The following is a 27844-nucleotide window of genomic DNA, read 5'->3' as shown; positions in this document are numbered from 1 at the left end:
ATTCTTCTTATTGGCTTCATTAGAGATCCATAGAATATACATCTCGACTGCTAAAGGGTCGAGGTATTATATCGAGCTAGAGCTAACCAAGTAACAGGTATAGGTTCCACCTGTCTCTTGACCCCTTCGCTGCGATGATGTTACACATCCAAACATGCCTGCTGATACAGACAGTGACGTCTGGATACGTCATCATTATTATTATTATTACAAGCTAAGCTACAAATATAAACCATATGGAAGTTAAAATAACTCATATAACTCCTATATTCTACAAAAGATTATAGCACATAGTTGTATATCACAGTTCTCACCTGGGAAATATTCTAAAAATCTCCTCCTCTCCCTAGTAACCCTTCAGTGAAACTTTCTCTGTTTGATAGATCTTTGAGATCACTTGGAGATATCTTTAGAGACAAGACAAAAGCACATGGTTGTCTTTTCATTGTTGTGGGCATAGTATTGAATTTTTTTTTATCTCAATTCATTTTATCTCTTTAAGATGAGTATCTTTTACCACAACTCACTTTTACTTAATTGAAATTAACAATTGCCTAATTCAGAGATTTTCTATGTTCTGTTAATCTTTTGGAGTTCTCGTAAAGGTTCAATTTTCTGTTGCTCATTTGAAAGGTGGGATGATTACCTCCTGGGTGGGTTTCCAAAGACAAAATGATTAAATAATATCGATGTCTTGTTACATTATTCAAGGTAATGTACAAGTGGAGTTTGTCATCCCGAGAAAAAATTAAGGAATTGAGGTACCCGGGATACGATTATAAAAATACACTTGAAGGAAAAGATACCAATTGATCAACAAAGATCCATAAACTGATTGACATATGTTTGCATAAAATTCTGTTTAGATTGTTATCACTGGGTAAACCTAAGAATTTGTTTTAAGTAATTATGAAAGTAGAGTAATTGAAATTAATAAGCAGTCTCTACCCTCCCTGAACCATAAGTGTTTTTTATTTTTTTCATAAACCTAGGATGATCTCCTCATGGTAACAAAGTAATAACCAAAATTTAGTGTATAGTTTTGTATTTTCTAAAAATATTGCTTAAATTTAATATTATAGTTTTGTAGTCCTTTATATTGTATTATTATTATTACAGGCTGGCAACTGTACACTAAGAGAAGCCATCATCATCGGATCTGTAATCTCCAAAATTCACATACCAATACTTCACTCGGCTGCTGCCATTTTAAAGATTGCTGAAATGGACTATAGTGGTGCAAGCTCAATTTTCTTGAGAATATTCTTTGATAAAAAATATGCCTTGCCATACAGAGTAGTTGATGCTTGCGTTTACCATTATATTAAGTAAGTGTTAGTTTATTATTCCTGTTACATTTAATTCTAGTAAATATCAGTTTTTAGTAAGCTTACTATAAATGGCAAATTAACTCTTCATTGGTATGCCTATTGCATATGCTTTTAAAAATCTAATTGTGAAATTTGATTTTGGTTTTGATATTTACAATGGACTTTTTGTTATATTTAGAATTACAAATATCCTTTGTATGTAGGTTAAATTTGTGTTTGTATGATTTACAAATCTCTTATTCTGCCTATTTACACAATTATGGGTAGAAAGGCTGTCAAGCCTCTGATGTTTTCTCATAAACCGAATACACTTAATTCTTGATCATTCCTACAAGAATGCAAATTTTTACCTTGTATGGTAGGGTTCTTTAGCAGCTAGCAGATTCAGTCATGAGGTTAGTTAAGATAGTTGGAGGAGAAATTAGAAAGCTGAGTAAAGGTAGGCATCCTCTTTCCATGGTGCCTCATATTTTACGCCTTTCTCCCTGTTAACACATCTCTGTTTATATGTGTATAGTCATATACCATTCGCAGATTCGGTCACGGGCTGGGGGCAAAGAAGGTAAAATCTTGCTAGTTTGTGGCTTTTTTACTCTTTTTGTACTAATTACAAGATTTTTAAGGAAACATAGAGGTTTCTTTATTTTTGTAAGGAAATAGGGGTTTGTACCCTTCTAACGAGTTTTGCTTGAGTCTAGACTTCACCTGCTGAGTGTACTACACATGTTTGATAGACTTTACTTGCTGAAACTACTACTCACGTTTGCTCCTCGTATTTGCTTGCTTCATAACATTTGGTGGGTAATGTCTCACTTGTCCTGCTACTTTACTTCTCTTACATAAGATCCAACTCACTTTCAGTGGGTATTTTCAAATGTCCATATCCTGTTGGTCTCTGATTCATTTCTGGGGTCCCTTTGGTGTTATGAGGGATATGCGAGTTTTCTTTAACATTGTTTGAGAACTGTCTATTTTAAAATTACTGCCTTCTTCTGAGGGCCTTTTCAGTGGCATTTCTTCCTGCTCTTGCAGAGGTCCCTTATTCTTGTTACTGCCATTGCTGTTCTTACTGTGGTGACTCTTATCTCCTCAGACCCATCCTTGACTTCCATCTTTCTGATGTACTGTCATGCTTAAAAGTTATTGTCCCTCCAACAATGAAAGAAACCTACGGCAGCAAAGAATAAACCGGGAAAAGGAATTTTAACAAAAAAGGAAAAAAAAGAATAAGTGACTAAGAACTGTAAAAGGATTTACAGTCCTTCAGTCCTTCAGCCTCTCCAATAGAAAATAATTTGCACCAATTTTAAACTTGAACTGATTCAAGTACAGTATATGGTTTCCCAAAAGAGGCACCTGTCCGAGGTACTCATTCCAAGTGTTAAGCAACTAATAATTCTAAAACGGGGTGTCATTCCAAGGGCAAGGGGAATGATGGTGTATATTAGAATGAAGTATCCTGGTTCTCATATTCCTTGCTATGGATGCGGTGGTCATAATTATTTGTAGCAGGCATAACAACTCGTATTTGGTCCCATCTTTCATCATCCAGACTTGGATGATTCTATCTCCTATTGTCTCGTCTTACCACTATTTATGATAAAGACTTTTGTGCTTGTTGGTGATTTTAATTCTCATCACAGCAAGTGGCTAAATTCTGTTTCTCCTACCTACCTATCGCCATGACTTTGGACTTTGCTTCTGAATGAAGCAGTGAGCAAATCATGCATGAAAGTAATCGCATGTTTGTTAATACATAGTACAGTATACACTAATTCCCTGGATATCATAACAATTAAGGCTGATCCTTTTGTTGGGACGTATGATCATGACTTGGTCTCATCATTAATTAAGAAGCATACACTTGTTATAAATTTATATATAAAATATCAAGCAGTCTGGAATGTCGTTGAGAAAATTTTGGATTTGAATTGGTCACAATTATATAAAGGGGTTGAGACTGTTGTTCTCTGAAATGGAACTTCAGTCAACATAATTGATAGGTGTATCCATGATTCAGTGATGATTGTAGACATGCTTATTTGGAAAAACAAGTCTTATCATCTTTCGAAGGTTAGCAGATCAGATTTGGCTTAGAGATTTTGCTCAAAGTTTATGCTTCAGCTATAAACAAATAAAAAATCCTCAAATCATCACTTTTGGGTGTGGACTCAACAGTTCTCCCTTTCCTTAAAGCAGATGCCTCTTGCACTCACTGTCCAAAGGAAAGGGCAACTGTTTTGACTGATGTTTGACTAGTAGAATGAGTAACTCGATCTTCCACATTCCTCTTTTCCTGAAGCTAAATTAACTAGCCTAGCTATTAACCCCCTTGAAATTAAAACTTTTACTGGACCTGATGCTTATGGAGGTGTTACCCAAATTTTTTTTTTTTTTTTTTTTTATTATAAATACTGCTAATTTCTTGGCACCTATCATGTCTGTTACTTTTTAAAATTAGCAAAAAGAGGTTCTTTTTATACTTTTTGAAGAATTAATATTGTTACTTCGTTAGGTAATTATGCCTATGGCAGCTCTATCAGTGTAGATTACCACGCAATTTCCATAACTGCTATATTATCTGAAGTTTTTAAAACATCCTTTGGTAAAGCATCTTGGGTAGATATGCTGATGATAATCACCTGTTCCCTACATTGCAGTTTGGATTTGCAAAGGTTTGGAGGCCCTCTTACAATTTCCAGTGGTGTACAGAAATCCTTTGATTTTTGCTGGGAAGTTCATATTATTGGTCTTTAGTTTAATGCTGCCTATGACTTAGTCATGAAGTCCCTGTTTTCAAACTTGAACTGAATGGTGTTGGTTGGCTTTTTTTTTTAAGCATCACCATTGAATTTAAGTAATAGATTGCAGAGTAATTTTTGATGAGCACCATATTTGACTGTGGCAATGTAATATGATTGTAAGTAGGTCAAGGACAGTGTCTCATCACCATCCTGATATTTGGATTGACAGTGTCTGTAATTTGAATAAACTAATTTAGAATTCTAGGTGAGATTGTTTACCTTAGAGAAATTGGCGTATTAAGAAAGTTTTAATCTTTTTGTGGTGGTAATTGGCAGGGCTACAGTTTCAGTCACATCTACCTAATGTTGTAGAATTACAAATTCTCTATCAACAGCAAAAAGAACCTATTCTTGCTAACCTTAAAAAACTTACTTTAAATTGAAGAGATAGAAATTCTGGTCTGCACCACCACAAACATCAAGGTCAATGAAGATAAGTCTGGTTTGACATCACTTCCAACTCATACTCGGCAAGGCCTGGTAGCTTTTAGTCACATGATTACCTGTTTGAAGATTGAGTCGCCTTCCTTGCTACTGTACATGATCAAGAAGGATAATATGGAAAGAACATTCCTGTTATGTTCTAAAGGACTTCCTCCAACCATTGAGAGTATCCATGTTTTATAGGATATAAGGTCTGTTTTATATGTGGGAAAAAATAAATAATTTTAGAAGTGATTGTATCTCGGCCATCCCTCTCAGTCCTGGGCCTAAGAACAAAAGTATCTGTTCAGTGATAGGAGGGTAGGTGGGGCTTCTACCTACTGCCACTTGCCTTTAAGCAAGTATCTTGTTAATGAATCAATGGGTATTGCCGGGCAGGTGAAGACATATTTTAAAGAACTTAGGGTTTGTATATCTAGACATATTTTAAAGATCCTAGGTTTTATATAATGTAACTAGAAAAATGCAAATTTCATATAAAATTTATTATTTTTCCAGTTTTTTACTTAAAGTAATTCCTCGCCATATTGCAATTTACCTATTGATTCCTCAGTACATTGTGGATCTATGAATATACTGTACATGTAAATCTATATCGTGGACTCCTCTTTATGTTGCGACTTTGGGGGTAGACAAGTTGTGTATTTTTCATGTTTTAGTTTTTTTAAGTATTTATTTTTGGGTTATAAAAGCTTTAAATAGTAATTTGTTATAAAGATAAAAAGAATGAAAAAATATCAAAGAAAAAAATACGGTAGATTTCAGTTTGTACTTAATGGGTTTTTTTTAGCTATCGCAATGTTTTGGGAGCATGGAAGGGAACACTCGCAATAGGCTAGGGTTTACTTTATATCAAGTACTGGAGTCAAATTCTGGAAGGAAATTTAGTCAGCCCAATAATGGAGGGTAATTTAGTCAGAGATCTCAACATAGTTGTAGTATATTGAAAGTTCTATAAGAATAAACAATCTGGATCAGCCTTATTAGAGTAAGAATATTAACCTTGTGGTCTATTTAGTCTGTATAGTAGTAATTAGCATTTATTTTATCGGTGAAATCTAAAGTTCAGAAGGTAATAGTTAATCGTTACTAGTACATGTTACCGTGTTGTTTGAAAGGCATAAAATTTACTTTGAGATCATTTTTTGAGCTCTTTTATAAGAGATTATAGTTTGTTACTATTATTAATTGTAATAAGTTAATTTCAGGAATAGACTAAATGAATTTACAGATAGTGGAAGATTGCAGTTAGTGTCTATATTTTATATTTTGGTGTAGAATTGACTTCAGAAAATAGAGATGTTTATGAAATTAAATTTGAGTCATTTTTTAATTGTCTGTTCAATGATCATTATTTCCCTAACAAATTAAATTCCTTCAGGTTTGAGAATGATCGGCGTGAGTTACCAGTCTTGTGGCACCAGTCCTTGTTGACCTTTGTTCAGCGTTACAAAGAAGACTTGAGTCCCGATCAGAAGCAGGCACTTCTAGATGTTGTTAGATTTCACACACATCATTCTATAACTCCTGAGGTCAGTATATTTTGCTATCATATTGAATTAAGATGGTTAAGTGAATGATTTTGCTTCATAAAACTTTTGTAAACACTAATTAGTGTTTTAAATATATTGGCTTTGGGTAATCATACATTCTTTGAAAAATACTACTGAAAGTGTATTCACAGTTCAATACAGTATTTGATATACTGTAGCTTGTAACTACATACAATACAGTATTGTATATCTTAAAGCAACAAGCTGGCAGGTTTACGAGTTGACCTTGCTAAGACAGTGATCATTTACAGGTGGTGTCTCTTCTTACCTTAGCTAATTAAGCTTTATGGAAGTGATAATACTATACATATACACTATATCAGGGATAGTAGTTAGTAACAATAGTGTTTTGTTGTTATACAAAAGGTGGCTGGCAATGATTGAAAGAAGTGTTGAGATTTAAAATTATGTTTTTAAATATTTAACTTAGCCGGTGAATATATAATAGCTGCTGCTCCAGCGGCTCGACAGAAAACACACACAAAAACTCGCGAGCGATCGCTATGAAGGTTGCGGGTGTGCCCACCAGCGCCAACTATCGGCCAGATACCGCATATACATGTAAACAGACCCAATTTTTTCTCTGTCGGCCTTAACGACAAGACGTATCAATACTCGCTGTATAACCTGGAGTTTTCTCAACATATTTGGTGAAGTACTTCCTTTTGGTTTGAGCTTTCGCAGTGCAGGTGTTTTATCTTCAACTTAAATCTTGAACTCGTTTTTGGATAGATTTAATTTTTGATGACTTTGGATTGTTTTTTGGACTTTCTTTGACTTTTAAATGGCCGACCCTTCCCTTAGTACGGAAGTGTGTTTTAGGCTTTTAGCAATTATCTTATCACGTTATAAATTAATTATAGATTTTCCTCTATATATTTTATATCTCAACCGCCTTTATTAGGCCTCTTCGATTAGCTTTCCATTTATAATAAACATCAAGATAAATTTTAATGATTTGTTTATATGCGACCTTTCCTGAGAGTAGGCGGTCCTAACTTGGAAACCGAAGTTAAACAACGTTGAGCCCTTTCAATCGTAAATAACTTTTACAGAGCAAATGATTTAAAACTTATTAAATGAATATTTTTTAGTAGATATTTTATGAAAGATTTTCTTTGAATAGTCTTCGTACTGTTTCAAAGATGAACTAACGTTTAGTTTATTTATGCTACGCAGTTTGCGCTCTATCGTTACGATAGAGAGAGAGAATATCACGGTTTCACTTTGCAGAAAGAGTAAATCGATTCTGGCGTTTTGTTCATTCTTCTTTCAAAGCTTAAATGTTTTAAATACTATTTTAAAGGAACTTTTTAATTGAAAAACCTTTCAGTTTTTTCCTTTGGTCAAATAACCTGTTTATTGACGAAAGGTAAGTGGGCTCTTCTCTTCGGTGCGAAATCTCGAGAGAGAGAGAGAGAGAGAGAGACGGAGAGAGAGAGAGGAGAGAGAACGTTCCGATCTTTATTCTCGTCCCAAGCGAGTAACGTTGTTCTCGAGTCAGTGGATAAAACGTTTTTAGTTTTTATTCTCGTCCCAAGGCACTGTACGGTGAGAGATTGAAAACGTAGTTTTGAATGAACTAGTGTTTAGTCTCCTTCCCAGCCACTGATCTTTTTATCTTAAAAGATGTTTACTGTTTTTTGCTTGTATTAATGTGCTTACATTATACGACTGATTTCGCAATTATAACCTTTTGATGAGGGTAGAATTGCGTGCTTCAGGTAGAAATCAGTTTTATTCATACCTAATGTGAATTGTTAAAAAATTCGATTTCAGTGAAATAAGTGCAAAACAGAAAATCGTAGTGATAAAGTGATAATTGCGCAAAGTGTTATCAGTGTTGCGACCGAGGGTTCGTCTGTTCGTGCCTGTCGTTCGCCTAGTCCGAGACCTCTTGCAAGCTCCCAAGCCCAGGGGAGAAGTAATGTCGTACGACTTATGGGTTCGAGAGGACTTGATCAGCGAACAGACGTTCCCTCTATGGTTTCAGGCGTGTCTCATCAACACCGCCCCTACCATAAGACGAGCGAGACGATTTTCTCCTCGTCATCCGAAGGCTTTTCGCATAAGAAACCGTGGAACAAGGTTTCGAGGCCCTTTAAGCGAAAGTCAGTCCTTTCAGGACAGGTCCAGCGTCCTGGTTTTAACTATTAGGACAGCTCTGACCCTATGCAGTCATCGGAAGACTGCTCGCCGCCTAAACAAAAGCGTAACACAGGCTCCGAGAGTCTTTTTGTAGGCAAGGTTTTGCAGTCACAGACGTTACCCTCGTCTCTTACCGCAACCATTCCCGTTGATCCTAAATGGGTTGTACGGCAAGACATGCAGAATAAGCTTGCCTCTCTTATGGAGGACTATTCTGCTGAGCAGGTTCACGATGATCCTCGCCGCTTAGCTGATCGAGATCCTGGCCGTCAGCTGCCCAAACGAACCTTTGCTCGTCCTGTTGACGTTGACGTTACAAAGTCACGTCAGTCACGTTTTGTAGATCCTCACTCGATGCAGTCCAGTGTTGACTTTCAGCCGCTTGTGGACGTTCAGCCGCTGCCGCATGCTCTTGTTGACGTTCAGGACGTTCGCCAACCAGCGAAGTTGACTTGTTTTGACGTTGAGCGTCAAGCACCGCAGTCAAGAGTTGTTTTGACTGCTCAGTCAAGGCAGTCTCGAGTTGATGTCGAGCGTCCTCCCGCACCTGTTGGTTGTTGCTGGTCAGTCCTTTAAGCAGTTACATGACATAGCGTCCTTGACTGCTACTGTTGCTCCTTTGCGTGTGGACTCTGTTTGTCAAGCATTGCCACCACGGCAGGTCTCTCCCTTGCTTGAGACTCGGCTATTGTCGGACAAGGTTCCTTCAGATGAGGAAGTTGCTGTTCCCCCTCTTACTGATATTCCCTTGAGGACTCTGTCAGACGGAGAGGAGCCTAAAGCTGCTCAGCCCTCTATGGACTTTAAATAAATCATGCTGATTTTTAAGGATCTTTGTCCGGATCTTTTTGTAACTGCTGCTCCTCGTTCGCCTAAACGTCAGACTTTACACTAGGCTTAGCTACTTCGAAGCCGTTGTTTTATAAGCTAGTGCTCTCTAGCTCTTCTAAGAGAGCTTTACGTTTGCTAGGCGACTGGTTTATCACCAGGAGGAGGTTGGGGGAGACAGCCTTTGCTTTCCCTACTTTTAAGCTGGCTTATAGAGCGAGAGTCTGATATGACACGGGAGAAGTTCTCGGCTTGGGAGTTCCTGCCTCTGCCCAGATAGACTTCTCAAACCTCATAGACTCTCCCTGGCGCCTGGCCATGAGACGCTCCGAGATTTTATGGTCGACTTCAGAGCTAGACCATCTCCTGTTAGGAGTTTTTTTCGAGCGTTTGAAGTTTTGCTGTACAATTATGTCATGCATAAACAAGGCTTTCAGGGATGGCTCCAATGATCTGACAGCCACGTTCTCTGCAGGAACAAGTCCCTCAGGGATGGCTCCAATGATCTGGCAGCCATGTTCACTGCAGGAGTACGTAAGAGGCAAGTGCGCTCAATGTGTTCATTGTCAAGACAAACTTCACGATGAAGTCTACCAGGCTGTCTTGACAGCATTAATGGAAGGCGACTGGATGGTCTCTCTCGACCTTCAGGAGGCATACTTCCACATTCCTATACACCCGGATTCCCAACCGTTTCTGAGGTTTGTTTACAGGATTGTGGGGTACCAGTTTCGAGCCCTGTGCTCTGGCCTCAGTCCTGCTCCTCTCGTGTTTACGAGGCTCATGAGGAATGTGGCAAAATCCCTCCATCTATCGGGGATCCGAGCCTCCCTGTACTTGGACGACTGGCTTCTCAGAGCATCGTCCAGTCTTCGCTGTCTGCAGGATCTACATTGGACGTTGAGTCTGGCCAGGGAGTTGGGACTTTTGGTCAACCTAAAAGTCCCAACTGATCCCATCCCAGATTATTCTATATTTGGGGATGGAGATTCGCAGTCCAGTTTTTTCGGGCTTTTCCGTCTGCCACCGAATAGAACAAGCCCTGCTCGAAGTCCAACTAATGCTGAAAAGAAAACGTTTGTTCAGTCAGGAGTTGGAACAGTCTCGTAGGGACTCTCTCATCCCTGGAGCAGTTTGTCTCACTAGGGAGACTACACCTTCTGCCTCTCCGGTTCCATCTAGCCTCTCACTGGAACTAGGACAAGACGTTAGAGACGGTATCATTCCCAGTCTCCGAACCAGTAAAGGCATGCCTGAAATGGTGGGACAGCAATATCAGTCTGAGAGAGGGACTATCCCTAGCAGTCAAGAACCCAAACCACGTGTTGTTCTCAGACGCGTCGGATTTGGGTTGGGGTGCGACCCTGGACGGTCGGGAATGCTCGGATCTGTGGACCTCAAGTCAGAAGAGCATGCACATCAACGGCAAGGAGCTATTAGCAGTCCACTTGGCCTTAATGATATTCGAAAGCTTCTTCGAAACTAAGTGGTAGAGGTCAACTCAGACAACACCACAGCTTTGGCGTACATCTCCAAGCAAGGAGGCACACACTCCTTCACGCTGCTCGAGATCGCAAGGGACCTTCTCTTATGGTCAAGAAATCGAGGCATCTCCCTGTTGACGAGATTCATCCAGGGGGACTTGAACGTCTTGGCAGACTGTCTCAGTCGGAGGGGTCAGGTGATACCCACGGAATGGACCCTCCACAAGGACGTGGGCAAGAGTCTTTGGGCTACTTGGGGTCAACCCACCATAGACCTCTTTGCCTCCTCGTTGACCAAAAGGTTACCAATCTATTGCTCTCCAGTCCTAGATACAGAAGCAATCCACATAGATGCGTTTCTACTGGATTGGTCTCTTCTGGACTTATATGCATTCCCACCATTCAAGATAGTCAACAAGGTACTGCAGAAGTTCGCCTCTCACGAAGGGACAAGGTTGACGTTGGTTGCTACCCTCTGGCCCGCGAGAGAGTGGTTCACCGAGGTACTTCAATGGCTGGTAGACTTTCCAAGAAGTCTTCCTCTAAGGGTAGATCTGTTACGTCAGCCCCACGTAAAGAATGTCCATCAAAGCCTCCCCGCTCTTCGTCTGACTTCCTTCAGACTATCGAAAGACTCTCAAGAGCTCGAGGCTTTTCGAAGGAGGCAGCCAGTGCGATTGCAAGAGCGAGGAGAGCTTCTACCATTAGAGTATACCAGTCGAAGTGGGAAGTCTTTCGAGACTGGTGCAAGTCAGTATCTGTGTCCTCGTCCAGTACCTCTGTAGCCCAAATCGCAGATTTTCTTTTACATCTGAGAAAGGTTCGCTCCCTTTCAGCTCCCACGATTAAGGGCTACAGGAGCATGTTGGCTTCGGTCTTTCGACATAGAGGCTTAGATCTTTCCAACAATAAAGATCTCCAAGATCTCCTTAAGTCTTTCGAGACCTCTAAGGAACGTCGTTTGGCAACTCCTGGATGGAACTTAGACGTGGTCCTAAGGTTCCTCATGTCAGACAGGTTTGAGCCATTACATTCAGCCTCCCTGAAGGATCTCACCCTCAAGACACTTTTCCTAGTGTGCTTGGCTTCGGCTAAAAGGGTCAGTGAACTTCATGCCTTCAGTAAGAACATCGGCTTTTCTACAGAAAAAGCCACTTGTTCACTTCAACTTTGTTTCCTGGCCAAAAATTAACTGCCTTCTCGTCCTTGGCCTAAATCTTTTGATATTCCTTGCTTATCAGAGATCGTAGGCAACGAACTGGAAAGAGTATTATGTCCTGTTAGAGCTCTTTAAGTTCTATTTAGCTCGTACTAAGTCATTACGAGGTAAATCTGAGGCATTATGGTGCTCAGTTAAGAAACCATCATTGCCTATGTCAAAGAATGCTTTGTCATATTTTATCAGATTTTTAATACGAGAAGCTCATTCTCACTTGAATGAGAAAGACCGATGTTTGCTTAAGGTTAAGACGCACGAAGTTAGAGCTATAGCAACCTCCGTGGCCTTCAAGCAAAATAAATCTCTGCAAAGTATTATGGACGCGACTTTTTGGAGAAGCAAGTCAGTGTTCGCGTCATTTTACTTAAAAGATGTCCAGACTCTTTACGAGGACTGCTACACACTGGGTCCATTCGTTGCAGCGAGTGCAGTAGTGGGTGAGGGTTCTACCACTACATTACCCTAATTCCAATATCCTTTTTAATCTGTCTCTTGAAATGTTTTTAATATTGTTTTTTGGGTTGTACGGAAGGCTAAGAAGCCTTTCGCATCCTGGTTGATTTGGCGGGTGGTCAAAGTCATTTCTTGAGAGCGCCCAGATTAGGGGTTTGATGAGGTCCTGTTGTATGGGTTGCAGCCCTTAATACTTCAGCTCCTGGGAATCTTTCAGCATCCTAAGAGGATCGCTGGGCTTCGTGAGGAAGACAGACTAATAAGGCAGAGTAATCGTCTAAGTCAACTTCCTTACCAGGTACCTTTATATATTTGGGTTTTGTTATTAGCCCAGCGGCATAGTAAGAAATATGAAACCAATTGTTCAAATTGTTCTAAAAGCACCAAAATTGGCACACATGTGGATTAATACATTCTGAACAATTTTGGATATGGAGGCATTCAAGATTCTCCCCGTAGCACATTTGGCGGCCATTTTTCAAAATGGCCGCTATTTACCGTTAGCGTCATTGAATATGTACCATAATTTGTCTTTTTGTGGATGCTAAAGGTGATAAGTGTGCTAGAGGTGATAAGTATTGTACAATTACACATACTTCTGTGCTTACCAAATAATTTGGCTACCATTTCACAAGAAAATGAATTTTACTTTGCAGCGGCAGCGTTGGTGGCAGTGACGGCGGCTGCAGTAATAGTATAGTGTTGATAGTCATGGTGCTTGTAGTAGTAACTTGTGGTAACATGGTGGTGTTTTGTGTCTTTGCAGGTGAGGCAGCAGCAGCACCACCTGACATCAGAGACGCGTTGTTCCAGACTGCAGCCATGGCAAAGAAGTTCCAACTGGTCGATACTTTTGAGCAACGTACTCCCACAACACCTCCTGAGACAAACTGGAAGCTGTGTCTTGTATGTCAAGAGGAGACAACAGAGTCACTTGTCTGCCCAGTACTGTCTAAACGCCGAGACCCTGGGAGTGGATACACGACAATGGCTGCAAACTTGGTCAAATTTGATGAACTCGGAGAACTGCCAAGAACTGTTCAGTTACAGAGACTAGATGAAGGACAAGGTGTTGAGGCGACAATGGTTGCCCACCAGGCCAAGTGGCATAAAACATGTATGCTCAAATACAATAACACAATGCTACGAAGAGCAGAGAAGAGACGCATCGCAAGCAGCTCAGCATTTGATAGTACTGACAATGTCCAGGCCAAGCGCGCCAGAACACACTCTTCAGAAGCCACTACCAGCGGCACCTCCTGCTTTTTCTGTGGAAAGTCTGGCACAGAGACCCTACATGAAGTAACAACCTTCCAGGTGGACACACGCGTACGGAAGTGTGCAGCGCAAGTTGGGGACAATGAACTCATAGCCAGGCTCAGCATGGGTGATATGGTGGCTCTGGAGGCCAAGTACCATTCCAAGTGTTTGTTGGCTCTTTACTATCGTGCAAAGACCACTGTAGAAGCCGAGCAGAAAACTGACCATGAAGGTGTAATGTCAAGAATCGTACTGGCTGAACTGGTCCTGTATATCGAGGAAACCCACCTAGAAGAGGGCACCACCCCAGTCTTCAGACTCGCAGAACTTGTAAAGCTATACACAACAAGAATGGAACAGCTCGGGGTTGTTTTGTGCCAGAAAGTTAATAGCACAAGACTGAAAGAGCGCCTGTTAGCCCAGATACCAGGCCTGAGATCCCACAGCAAAGGCCGAGATGTTTTACTAGCGTTTGATGAAGACATTGGTGAAGCGCTAGGCAAAGCCTGCGAGCAAGACTGTGACACTGAGGCAGTTCACCTTGCGCGTGCTGCACAGATAGTTCGTCGATATATATTTGAAGACACTTACCAATTCCGTGGATCATTCCCGGGCGGCTGTCAGGAGGACTCTCTGCCAAACGTACTAGTTGCAATGGTAAATATGGTGCTGGATGGCCCCACCATCAAGAATCAAAGCCATTCCTCTTCAACACAAGCAGCTCTTTCCATTGCGCAGCTTCTCAAGTTCAACAGTGTCAAGCAAAGTCGGAAGCAGGGAGCAACCAAGACACAGGAGCCTCCAGCTGTCAGACACAGTACGTCTCAAGAAACTCCTCTTCCAACCTATGTTGGGCTGATGCTGTATGCTGAAACACGCAAGAGAGGACTTGTGGACAAGCTCTTCTCTCTGGGCCTAAGCATCTCATATGACAGAGTCCTACGTCTTTCTGCCCAGATGGGAAACAGCGTGTGTCAGCTGTACCGCATAGAGGAAGTGGTCTGCCCGCCTACCCTGCGTAGCAATGTGTTCACAACTGCGGCTGTGGACAACATTGACCACAACCCAAGTGCCACCACAGCCAAGAATTCATTCCATGGAACAGGAATCTCGCTTTTTCAACACCCAACGTGTGCAGATGAGGGAGTGGATCGTAGCATTGCTCTCACTGGGCGTGATACTGGATCAAAGACGGTTGAGCCTCTACCAGAATATTACACGGATGTACGTCCTGTTGCTTCTTCTGTCAAATGGCAAATGATCCCAGCTACTTCTGTGACCTCTCTTAGACGCCACAACTGTGAGCAGCACATAGAAGATGAGTATATGTGGCTGGAGAACACGAGAAGTGTTCTCAAAGATGATGTTGAGGCCTGTGAAAACACATCATGGGCTGCATACCATGCAAGGCACCAAGATCCAAAGCAACCAGTCATCACACCAACGTCCCTGCTTCCCTTGTTCCAGGAGAGTGCTCACACTGTGGCAATGATCAGACACTCTATTGATGTAGTCAGGAGTGCAGTTAAACATCTCAACCCAGGCCAAACTCCAGTTCTGACTTGCGACCAGCCACTATTCACTCTAGCAAAACAGATCCAGTGGAAGTGGCCAAACACATATGGAGAAGACCAACTGGTGGTGATGTTTGGGGGGTTGCATATTGAGATGACGGCACTGAAGACCCTGGGTGACTGGTTGCAGGGAAGTGGGTGGACCCAAGCACTGGTACAAGCAGAGATCACAACTGAAGGAATAGCAGACTCATTTCTTCGAGCAGCTCACGTCACACGCACCAGAAGAGCACACCAAGTCACAGCGGCTGCGTTGTATAATCTCCAACGGCGTGCCTATGACAAGTACAGCACCACCAATACAAAAGATGATGAGCACCCTGAAAGCTTCGAAGACTGGTGCAGTCAGAGAGAACAGAGTTATCCGCAGTTTCAGTACTGGTCAACAGTCTTGGCACTGGAGCTGTCCACTCTGATCTATGTGCGATCTCTGAGAGAAGCCAATTTTAGCATGTACGTGGATGCTCTGACAGAACTGGCTCCGTGGTTCTTCGCACTAGACCACACGAACTATGCCCGATGGATACCAGTGCATCTACGGGACATGGCAGAACTGGCAAACAAACATCCAGACGTCTTCACAGAGTTTAGCAAGGGACACTTCACAGTCCAGAAGACCAAGAGGATCTTTTCAGCAATCCCTCTTGACCAAGGACATGAGCAGAACAACGCGTATGTCAAGGGTGATGGAGGAGCCATCGGCCTCACAGACAATCCAACTGCACTGAGGCGCTGGATGGTTGCCGGACCGGAGGTTGCTAGAGTGATTGTGGAATTTGACGACTTCAATCTGCATCCACACGATCAAGAGGAGACACGTCACCACGAAGAGACACCAAGTGTGCAGAACACTTTTGCCAGAGATGTGCGCTCACTCGTGGCCGTCATTGAAGAGCTGGGCAACCCTTTCGAGGAGGACAGTCAGGACTTGCTGGTGCTCGACACAAAGGAGATCGCAGACCCTGCAGTCATAGAAACAGTCCGTAACGCCAAGCAGATTGGCCAAGACCAGTTTGAAGCATTCTCAAAGGAATGCATCGTGGACAGAACCAAGTCCATTGAGGTGGCAATCCACCGGAACAAGCTACCACTGTTTGCGACCAAGAGAGGACCCAATATACCCAAAGGAAAAGAACAGGTCAAATCTCTGAAGAATGATGTTGCGCTCTTCGCACGATTATATATCGGCTGCCAGACCCGTGATGGGAATCTAGAAGAGTTCTTCAGGCATGAAAATCAGCAATGCCCTCCAGCTTTATCTGACGGAGGGAGACTGTACCTAGGGAGCAAGAGTGACTTGCTGGTGTGCCTTGAAGGCCATGCTGAGCCTCAGTTTGAAGCTCCTACTGTCACTGCTGTTGTCCTCGATGGAGCAGTAATCGTACAGATGTTGAAGCCGGGTACTGCCAACACGTTCGAGGAATATGCACAGCAAGTGTTCATCCCATACGTTGTACAACGTTTCCAACATGTATCACGTCTTGACCTTGTGTGGGACAGCTACAGAGCAGATTCCCTGAAGGCATCAACCAGAGAACAGCGTGGAAAGGGAGTACGTCGGCGTGTTGTCGACTCAGCAGTCATACCAGGAAATTGGCAAAGTTTCCTGCGAGTTGATAGCAACAAAGTGGAGCTCTTCAGCTACCTCTCCACCATGCTTGCAGAGTCCTTTCAAGAAGAAGGCAAGGAACTGGTCGTCACTGATGGGGAGCAGGTGATCTGTGTTCCACAGCAAGAGGATGTCAACTCACTCGCACCATGCAACCAAGAAGAGGCAGACACCCGCATGATGCTACATGTAGCACATGCTGCACAACATGGTCACCACCAGATACAGGTTCGAACAGTAGACAGTGACGTCGTGGTCCTAGCAGTGATGGTAGTCCAGAAACTACCAGCTGGAGACGAACTCTGGGTAGCCTTTGGGACAGGCAAGAACTACTGCTACATTGCAGCCCATGAAATAGCTTCCTCCCTTGGTCCAGAGAAGGCATGTGCTCTTCCAATGTTTCATGCCATCACAGGGTGTGATACTGTGTCAGCCTTCGTCGGACATGGGAAGAAATCTGCCTGGGCAACATGGAACACGCTGCCAGAACTCACTGATGCCCTGCTGAGTCTGGCAAATGCACCCACAAGCATCCAAGAGGATACAATGCATGTCATCGAGAGGTTTGTCATACTCCTGTATGACCGCACAAGCAAATGCAAGGACGTCAACAAGGCGAGAAAGCAGCTCTTTGCAAAGACGAACTCTGTTCAGAACATCCCGCCAACCTACGCTGCTCTGGAGCAGCATGTGAAGAGATCTGCCCTTCAGGGTGGTCATGTCTGGGGCCAGGCATTGGTACCAACGCCCGTGCTCCCTCCACCAACAGACTGGGGCTGGCATCGGAGTGATGATGGGCTCTACACACCACTCTGGACCACACTCCCTGAGGCATCCAAGGCCTGCTATGAGCTGGTGTCTTGCGGATGCAAGAAAGGCTGCAAAAACCGCTGCAAGTGCAAGAACGCTTCACTGCAATGCACTGGTCTATGTTTCTGTGAAGGCGAATGCCAGTAGATTGGGACAGAAAACTTGCTAACCAACATTATGATCTGTAGACATTCATAATTCTGGTGACCAGATTTGAAAAGTTCGGAATCATAATTAACATAGTGTGGCAAAATCTACGTTATTGTATTACATGTATGTACTGCAGGATTACACAAGTACTGTGCCTAGAGACTGGGCTTTTGGTCGACTATATAACTACAATCTGACCATACTGTAAACTTCCCGTACTCTGTGTATTATTTTGACTAGCAATTTTGCCAGCAATTTGAAATAAAAAAGCAACTTGAGCAATTAAAGTGTGTTCCTGAAATCAGGTACTGGTTATTAGAGGTATTATGTCATTGAGTATTGAAATCTTCATCAAATGTCCACTTTTTCCACAAAATGGCGGCCAGTTTGGGGGCCATTTTTGAGAAGATTCATCTAAATATCTGTTAAACATTTATTGATGTTAATTCTGATGTAAAAAAAGGGAATTTTGGCCCATCTAGCACCAAACTAACGACACATAATGAAGTCTATGTAATGACGCTAATGTTAAATGGCGGCCATTTTGAACAATGGCCGCCATATCTTCCTAAGGGCTAATCTTGAATGCCTCCATATCCAAAAATGTTTAGAATATATTAATCTACATGTGTGCCAATTTTGGTGCTTTTAGACCAATTTGAACAATTGGTCTGCTATGCCGCTGTACTATATGATATAACTGTCAAAAACTCTAAGCATATACGCTGTAAACTTAATTAACTCTGGTCTCTACCCACCACCATGGGTGTGAATCAGCTATTATATATTCACCGGCTAAGTTAAATATTTAAAAATGATATTTTAATTATAAAATAAATTTTTGAATATACTTACCCGGTGAATATATAAATTAAAGGCCCCCTCCTTCCTCCCCGATAGAGACCCAGCGGGATGAGAAAAATTGGGTCTGTTTACATGTATATGCGGTATCTGGCCGATAGTTGGCGCTGGTGGGCACACCCGCAACCTTCATAGCGATCGCTCGCAAGTTTTTGTGTGTGTTTTCTGTCGAGCCGCTGGAGCAGCAGCTATTATATATTCACCGGGTAAGTATATTCAAAAATTTATTTTATAATTAAAATATCATATTACATCATGAAGATCTTGCTGTAAATATTATATTCATACTCTCTGGTGAAGTTACCTCGTCACCCAGGGCATGGAATATCCTCTTACATAGTTCTGTTTCTTTAGGCAATTCTTACTAACCAAATGCTCTATCCTCACTGAAAAATGTTTTAATGACAGGTTTGGCCAATAATCACTCATCGTGTAAAAGCATTCTATGGACATCATCCCCCTTCAATTGTTCATTATTGCTAATTGCAGAGGAATAGTGCTGTATTCACTTCTTTGTCCTTAACATCTATGAAATATGCCAAGAGATTGTTTGTAATTTCAAGTTCCATGATTTCTTTTCTACCAATGATAAACCGTGTTTCTTGATGGTTTTCATCATGCCATATGAGACTTTTGTTAAGACTTGGCCAGAGGGAATATTACTAGGTTGTCTTCATGTGACATTTGAGGATCACTTTACCTTCTTTGCTTGGTTTGTACTGTCTGGGTGCCCAATTCCAGTAAGGAGTGGTGCTCCTATTCCAAGATCAGGTACTGTCTGTGTATATTGCATACATACCTGATCCTAATCTCATATTTTTTACTTATTTACTTTCTAAACATTTAAGGGAGGTGGAGGTGCCAATCGTAGTGTCATTGTCCAGCCTCCTGATAATCTGCGGTTGTCAAAACAGTCTTGGTTTTAATAGCCTAGAAACCGGGACGGTCTTCCAATCCTTAGTTTCCTTCCTGCGGGCACCAGCGGCGAAGCCTTCCTGAGAGAGATTATCAGGCCGAATGTCCATCCTCTGCTCCTTGGAAGGAAGGATAAACACTAGTCATTCATCAATGAAATCTCTGGGCAAGAGGGATCCCCGTGGGTCCGAACGCAGGTATTGCCTCTAAGCCTAAGGGGTGTAACTGGAGCCCTACCTATACTACGCCTTCTGGAATTCAGCTTTATGGTGACTGTCGGGGAAGAAAACAGGTTCTCCTGCTCAGATGATTCTAATCTTGCTTAGAAGTGGTACTGCAGAGATTCTTGCTAAGGTGATGGGTCTTGAGATGAGAACATGCTTGTAATATGCCTCATATTAGCTGGAGACTGGTCCTTACCGGTGAATCAGGGTTGATCCTCCAAAGGATGTCAAATGCTGACAAAAGAATGGTTCTCCACTTGCCCAATTGTGAAGACGTGTCAGGTGAAGATAAGTTTGAGCAAGCTCTCTTGCTCCAACTTGCCTCTTTAGGAGTAGGACGCCTGTGGCAATCTGGTGACGAGCTGCTGCGACGACCAGGTGAAAAACACTTCAAAAGTTCTTGATGAAGTCCAAATGCAATCCTCTTGCCTGACATGAACAATTTAATAGTAGAATGCTTGAAACGACCATGAAGTCTGCAAGGGGAACAATTGTTATCCCCTGAGGAAGGGTATAAAGAGTATTTTACTACTACGCATAAAGAAGACAAGCGCCTGTGAAGTGGCAAACGCCTTGAAGAGCTTAACTTTGTCGAGGCATGGTGAGGTGAAGAACACCCTTGATAATACAGGTCATGAGGAGAAAAAGACCGAGACACATCTCTGACAGGTGTCTCAAGTGCGCAATGGGCATATGCGACGAAGAGAGGTAGAGTTTCCTGTTGGAGAAGTACACCTGGAAGGTGCTAGCAATGATGAGGTTCCTTGTCAATGAGGAGCAGGGACAGGAGAAGCCCTGTCATTGTGCTGCGTCTAGCGTGCGAAGTATGGTCATCAGGGGAGTCCAAAGGAAGAAGCTCATGTAGAAGCATAGTGTCTGGAGTTGCAAGGAGGGTCTACAAAAAGAAGGGCATTGAGAGGAGGAGCTTGTAGAAGAGGCTTGCTGTCTAAAAGAGCATGTAGGTGTAAAGCTGTTAACTGCAATCCTTTTAATTGGTCATTTGAGCTGAAAAATCACAAACTTTAAGTAATTTGTATTTTTCCTAACAGTACTTACCTCGAACTACTTTCTCAGGAGTATCTGGGATTCTCCTTCCAACTGACCAGAATTTTGTCTAGTTTCCCCTATCTCCGTTTTCTATAGTGGGTTTCTCTGTGGTGGATGGATATTCGCCCTGAGGCGATCCGGGTCAGCGTGAAATAGCATGGATCTAGGTTTCGGTCACCAGTAAGCTTTTGATAATTATGGGATCGAACTCCTGTAAGACACTCGGGGAAGGATGGGCTGGCAATAACCCAAAAGTTGTTCGAGGTAAGTACTGTTGGGAAAAATACAAATTACTTAAAATTTGTGATTTGTTCAAACACGGAGTACTTGCCTCGAACTACTTTCTTAAGAGACTTACACCTTAGGAGGCGGGGGTGGCCTTACAGACCGAGAGACCTGCTGGATATTAAGTGATTGAACCTAGATAGGAGGATAGGTTCTGCTGACAATCAAATGGGATAGGAGACTCTGGGAGAACTACACAAAAACTATCTAGTGTCTAAGTAACTCACCTCTGTAAAAAAATCCCCGGACGTGGGAGTCTCCAATGAATGATTCTCACATGGGAGGAGGAAAGGTAAAAGGGAATAGAGGGGAAGCAGGAATAAGGGGGAATAATAAGGAAAGAACTTGTGTCGCTTGGAATTACTTCCCACAGGCTTCCCAGGGTGCTTCAACCTTAAACCTGTTGGAGCGCGGAAATGACAGGGCCGACGGAGGAGTCCAGAGACTTCCTTGTACAGTCCTTCAGGTAGTGGGCCGTAAACGTGGACTGCCTGGACCATGTACCCGCCTTCAGGATCTGGCCCACCGCCATGTTCTTATCGAAGGCTATTGACGTGCTCAGACCTCTAATATTATGGGGGCGCGGTCTGCCCGGCACTGAGGATCCGTCACTGTCATAGGCTCTCTTTATGACTTGACACAACCAGAAGGAGATGGTGTTCCTGGACACTGCCTTCTTTACCGGGCCTGAGGAGACAAACAGGCACTTAATCCCGGGGCGAAGTCTGGCTGTCCTTTCCAGGTATTTCCTAACTGCCCTGACTGGGCATAGCAATAAATCCCCTGGATTGTCTGAAACCCAGGACTCTGGGTTCTGCGTTTTGGCTACGAAGTCAGGCAAGAACTTGATACTCAAATCTTTCCACCCTTTCGAGTGCGAAACCTTGTACGAGAACCCGTGGAGCTCACTAACTCGTTTAGCAGAGGCCAGGGTGAGGAGGAAGACTGTCTTGAGGGTGAGGTCTTTGTCAAGTATGTTCCTGAGGGGTTCTAAGGGTGGTCTAGAAAGGTCCTTAAGGATTCTGGCAACGTCCCACTGCGGCACTCTAGAGGAACGCGGAGAGCACGATTGTTCGAAGCTCTTAATGAGCATCGAGATCTGCTGGGAAGCTCCTAGATCGAGTCACTTGAGGAGAAAGACCTGACCCAATGCGGCTCGGACACCCTTGATGGCCGGGATAGAAACTCCTAGGTCATCTCTCAGGTGAACTAGGAAGTCCGCTACCTTATGAATGGAGGTATCCAACGGCCTGAGGTTCTGGGAGGCGCCCTTTTCGTGAATATGGCCCATTTAGCTTAATCAACTGAGACTGAGGATCTCGAATATCCCGACATCCTCGCGGCGGTCTTATACGAGTATCCCTCCTTCCTCATGAGACGCCTGATAACCTCCACGCGTGTAGGCGGAGGGACCTAGGATATTCATGAAACTTCTCGAAGTGGGGCTGACGGAGGAGGTCTTCTCTCTCCGGAAGTGGCCAGGGTGGAAGGATTGCCAGTTCCTTTAGGTCTGCGAACCCCACACTCCGGCCACCAGGGCGCTACCAAAGTCATCCGCAGGTTCTTCGCACGTCTGACTCTGTTGGGGACCTGTCTGAGGGTCCCGAAGGGAGGGAAGGCATAAACGTCGAGACCGTCCCAAGTGTGCTGGAAGGCGTCCTCGAACGCCGTTGCTGGGTCTGACTGGAGAACAGAACACGGGGAGCTGGGCGTTGAGCTTTGTGGCGAAGAGGTCCATCACCGGCAACCCCCACCTCAGGATGATTGTCTGGGCCACTTCCGGGTGTAAGGACCACTTCGACCCTACTACTTGACCCACCCTGCTGAGCCCGTCGGCTAGGACGTTCCTTTTCCCTGGAATGAACCTGGCCGTAAGCTCGATGTGTTCCTTTTCGGCCCATTCCAGGATCTTTGCCGTTAGATCGCACAGCTCCCTCGACTTTAGCCCTCCTTGCTTTTTCACGTAGGCTACCAGTGTCGTTGTCGCACATTAGCACCACCGTGTTTCCCCAGAGAAGGTAGACAAACTCTACGCACGCCCTCTGAACCGCCAACAGTTCCAGGACGTTTATATGAGAGTTCTTTTCCTTGGGAGACCACTTTCCCTTTGCTGATTCGTCGAGAAGATGGACTTCCCACCCCTCTTTCGATGCGTCCGTGAAGAGCAACATCTCCGGAGGGGCGGTCGCGAACGGCATTCCTTTGAGGGTGTTCGCCCTGTCGGACCACCACTTCAGGGTTTCCTTCGTTTCCGGGGACACTGTGACTAACTTGTGTGAGGACTCCCCCGGGGACTAGAGTTCTTTCAGGTTCCACTGAACTGCCCTTAGCTTGAGTCTCCCATGAGGGACTAGCTTTTCTAACTATACCAGGTGGCCCACCAGCCTCTGCCAGTCCTTGGCTCTCCTTGGGAAGCCCGATAGGAAGGGAAGAATTACTCGGTCCAGGTTTTCGAGCCTCTCTGAGGAGGGGAAGGCCCTCCCCAACTTGGAGTCCAGGACCATCCTGATGGAGGGGATCAACTGAGACTTTTCCATGTTGATGGTGATACCCAAGTCCTTGCAGTACCATAGAAGCTTCGCGCCTTGCTCCTTCAGTACTTCCTCTGAGGCTGAAAGCAACAACCAGTCGTCTAGGTACCGAATCAGACGGATCCCCTGCCCGTGAGCCCAGACCGACACTGTTGTGAAGACCCTCGTGAAGACCTGTGGAGCCATAGGGTTCTGAACTGCAACCATAGGAACTTCCTGCTGGAGGGGTGGACAGGGATCTGAAAATAAGCATTCTTGAGGTCCAGCGACATCATGAAGTCTCCTTCCCTCAAGGCTGCCATAACCGACTTTGTGGTGTCCATCTTGAAGTTGGTCTTACTTATGAACTTGTTGAGGGCCGAGCGGTCTATGACCGGCCTCCAACCCCCTGTCGCCTTCTCCACCAGGAAGAGCCTGCTGTAGAACCCTGGGGAGGGGTCCTTGACTAGTTCTAATGTCCCTTTGCTGAGCATGGCAGACACTTCTTCTTGTAACGCCGCCTTCTTCAAGGGGTCCTTGGGAACCAACCACCCTGCACATTGGTCGAGAATTAGAGGTGGTGGGTCCACAAGGAAGGGAACTCTGTAGGCCGCGGACCATGGGTCTGCTCCGTTATCCCGCCAAGATTGCCAAGAACGTTTGAGGCATCCCCCTACCTGAGGCTTTGGCAGGAGTAGGGGGCCTACCTTCTCCTGGAGGCGCGGCTCGATCGTCCTCTCCTGGAGTTGGAGTAGTTAGGCCTAAAGGAGGCCTGCGGAGTCATGCTTCCCCTATGGGGAGGCTGCGAAGCTTGACGCCAGGAAGACGAAGGGGAGTCTCGTCTGGGTTGTGCTGCCGAGGAGTGGGGGCCGTCCGGCGCAACCCTTCTCTGAGTTGGACGTCTTGTTGCAGGGTGCCTGGAATCTCCTGCCTCCTTGATTTTCCTTACCCTCTCCATAGCTTCCTCCACTGCCTTCAGGGGGAAGACGGAGTCACCCCACACCAGTGAGTTCCTCAGGCACTTTGCTTCCCTCTCGGGTAGCCTACGGATCTACTTATTGAGCACGGGGTCTCTCTTCCATAAGACCCAGTTGGCCGTCTGTGTGAGGGACTGGAAGGTGAGGGATTTCATTGCCTTCCCCCCTTAGCGGATTAGTTCTTGGAGTAAGGTTTGGTTTTCAGGCACTGCCAGATCATGGGACGATTGAAAACCTACTAAGGTGCAAGCCCACCAGTCCAGCCATGATGTGACGTTCACTATGTCCTGGGCTGTGTCTTCCATCATCACGGCCTCTGCTGGGGAAAAGCACACTGGGGCGGAGGGGGCCCTGTCTTCCGCACTGGCCTGGGTCCTTAACCCCGGCAGCAGCTTTAAGGACCCTTTGGGCCCTGAGAGAGTCTGCTTGACCCGCGACGTACCTGTCCACGTGGGCCATCCCCAACTTAACGTCTGGGGCCAACGGAAAGGTTAGGGACGGCTTCTGTTGGACGGGGTTGTCGACTAACCTGCCCAGACCCAAGAGCCAGGCCTGCTCTGTTGAGGGTTTCGGGTCGTCCAGCCTGTGGTGCCGACTGATCAGAGCCAGCACTTTCCTATAGGAGGAGACTTCATCTGCCGAGCACTCCCCACCGTCCATCAGTCCTTCCACCACTTGATCCTCCGCGTCGGGTGCATCGTCGATCACGGATGGAGACACGTGGGAGTCTAGGTCTTCTTTCTCTCGCTGATCCAATGGCGCGGGTACTTCCAGCACGGGTGGCTCCGCCGAGACGAAGGTAGACGTCATGGGTCTACCACCTCCCGAGGAGCTCTGTGGGGCCAGGGGCCTACGGTGATCTGCCGGTTGGCCAGGGCGCTTGGATAGAGCTGCCGTGGATCTGGGATAGGGGCCATGTTACCGGACCGAAGGAGCGGCTCTCTCCGCTGGGCGGATGGAGCCGGTGCCTTCGCGGGTTTAGGCATGGGGAAGTCGACATGTGTCAGCGGCGTTGGACGACGGGCGGACCGAGCGGACGCCACGTGTGGGACCACTCGGATGAGCCTGGAGCGGAGGCTGCCCTAGTTAGCTCGCTACGGGGAATCGTCACATGGACCCACTTATCCCTGGACGAAGGCCCTTTCTTCCTCTTCTTCTTGGAGGTCCTTGAGTGTTTCCTGAACGGGGCTGAGCAGGAGTGAGACCTCCTCCTACGGGACCTCTTCCGCTTTCTCGCCTCATGGGGATCGGAGTCTCCCGAAGAGGACGAGTCTGATGAGGATGATGAAGAAGAGGCGGAAGAAGAGCTCGCCGAGTCCTCCGATGCCGATGTAGGGTCCTCGTGCTGCTTCACCGGCGTGAATGGCTGCATAAAGTCGGGCGGGAGCGTCGACGACGGCGATGGGGGAGTCCGTAGCACCTTCCTGGACGCGAACCAGTCTCCGAACTCTTCCTCTTGGCGCATTGGCAACCTGAAGGGCGTCCTAGGCGCTGTCCAAACTATGGAGTCGGGGTCCGACGAACCTGTCGGCGGTCTCTCCTTGTCTACTTCGCCCCCGGGTGCTGAAGTACCTGAAATACACTGCCATGATGCGGGGGAAGGAGCCGGACCAGTCTTCCCCCACACCGGGTCTTCGGTAGAGACGGGCCCTGCAGGCACCAGAACCTCGTCTCCCGAGCACACTCCTGCCCCCCCCCCCCCCCCCCCCCCCCCCCCCCCCCCCCCCCCCCCCCCCCCCCCCCCCCCGCCTGCGAAGTAACAACATCCCCCACATCAGGAACATCGGACTCATGGGGAGTGGCAATGGGCTGCTTCCCTGCAACGGGGAACCTCTCTCCGATGGAGCTGTGGGCGAAGCCAAGGGCGAGGCAGCGCCCACCTTCTTAGGAGATCACTTGGACGCCTTCTTCTTCTTCGTCGCGTACAAGGCCCACTGGATTTCTGCCCAGGACGCACATTCCGGACATGTGGCGGACGCGGAACACACGCTATCCCTGCACGATGAACACAGGGTATGCAGGTCAACCTCCGGTTTAGACAGGAACTCACCACACGTTTTACCGGTCTTAGGCCCGGGGCAACGACGTTGGGGATCCATACTAGAACACAAAAGCACCAAGCAACACAAGAATACAGGGAAAGAGGTGAATGAAAGGATACAAGGGAATCGGTAAACACGCAGTACTCACGTGGAGACACAAAGGGTCGCACGGGATGAGAGAGAGCGGCAAGTTGTGAACTACGCCGCGACCAGAAGCTTACTGGTGACCGAGACCTAGCTCCATGCTCTCGCACGCTGACCCTGGTCGCTTCAGGGCGAGTATCCATCTACCATAGAGGGACCTACTATAGAAAACGGAGATATGGGAAACTACACAAAATCCTGGTCGGTTGGGAGGAGAATCCCAGATACTCCTAAGAAAGTAATTCGAGCTAAGTACTCCGTGTTGGAACAATTATCCTTTAAAGAGAGACTGCCAACGAGGGGCAGGTCTACGATTGGAACGAGAATGCTCAGCAACTCTAGAAGCTTGCTCCGAAGAGTCAGGGTGCTCAACAGGAGGGAACTTCCTGGCAGGGCAAGGGTTATACACTTTGCATCATAGACTTCTGAAACTTAAACTGGTGAAGCAGGTTCAGAGCTATTCTCTGCCAGACAGAGTAGGACTCTGAAGCAGATATTTGGAGGGTGATGACCTCCGACATACAAGTGTCTCTGGGCTTGCTTCTGTCTTTCCTCCAAATGGGAATCTTGGATGCAAAATGTGGGCCACAGTGAAAGATCAGCATAATGCCTCAGAAAACAAAAGCCTCTCCTGAAGAAGAGGCCCCACCATTTCACTAGTCTCCTAACTGAAGATGAAGGGCCACTATTCTTGGACAATTGAGCACCCGAGAAACCCAAAGGAGAAGTCGGACGAAGAAAAAGTACAGGAACTTCAAGGATAACCCCAGTTGAACGTCCACTCACAACACACGGCACTTAATGGCATCTGAATACAAGAATGACCCCGGCATTGAGGACACAATTGATGGAGCACTCGTAAAGGGACCACAATTCTTGAACATATCTATCCGCGTAATAGGAGGAATCTCTTAACCCACATTCCCTCAAACTAAACTCCCTGAAAAGAAAAAGAAAATAGTTAGAAAAATTCTGCCAAAACGTTCCAGCCAGCAATAATGTGTGCCACGGCGGAAAGCTAAGTACTTTTTCAGTGAGCCAATGGGTGAGTGGTTTCCTCCTAACTATCAACAAGTAACTATCTAACTATCTACTGTTTTACACCTCATTGTAGTTTTACCTGCTGGTATCTATTCTCCTAGAGTTGAGGTAACGTGCTTGCCTGGTGATTG

At 45.3% G+C, this 27844-nt stretch overlaps 1 protein-coding gene across 1 annotated transcript in view; it reads left to right on the top strand.

The window, feature by feature from the left end:
- bys (Bystin) overlaps positions 1–27844 on the top strand; it is a 77099-nt gene that overhangs the window by 41950 nt on the left and 7305 nt on the right. The window contains exons 8-9 of the mRNA XM_068358868.1: positions 1120–1328; positions 5961–6111. Of these exons, the coding sequence (XP_068214969.1) occupies positions 1120–1328; positions 5961–6111 (360 nt within the window). The remainder of the gene's footprint in view (positions 1–1119; positions 1329–5960; positions 6112–27844) is intronic.

This window comes from Palaemon carinicauda, chromosome 35 (assembly GCF_036898095.1).
Source record: "Palaemon carinicauda isolate YSFRI2023 chromosome 35, ASM3689809v2, whole genome shotgun sequence".
Lineage (NCBI taxonomy): Eukaryota > Metazoa > Arthropoda > Malacostraca > Decapoda > Palaemonidae > Palaemon > Palaemon carinicauda.
Note: the sequence above shows the minus strand (reverse complement) of the source record. Positions and strands in the feature narration are given on the sequence as shown.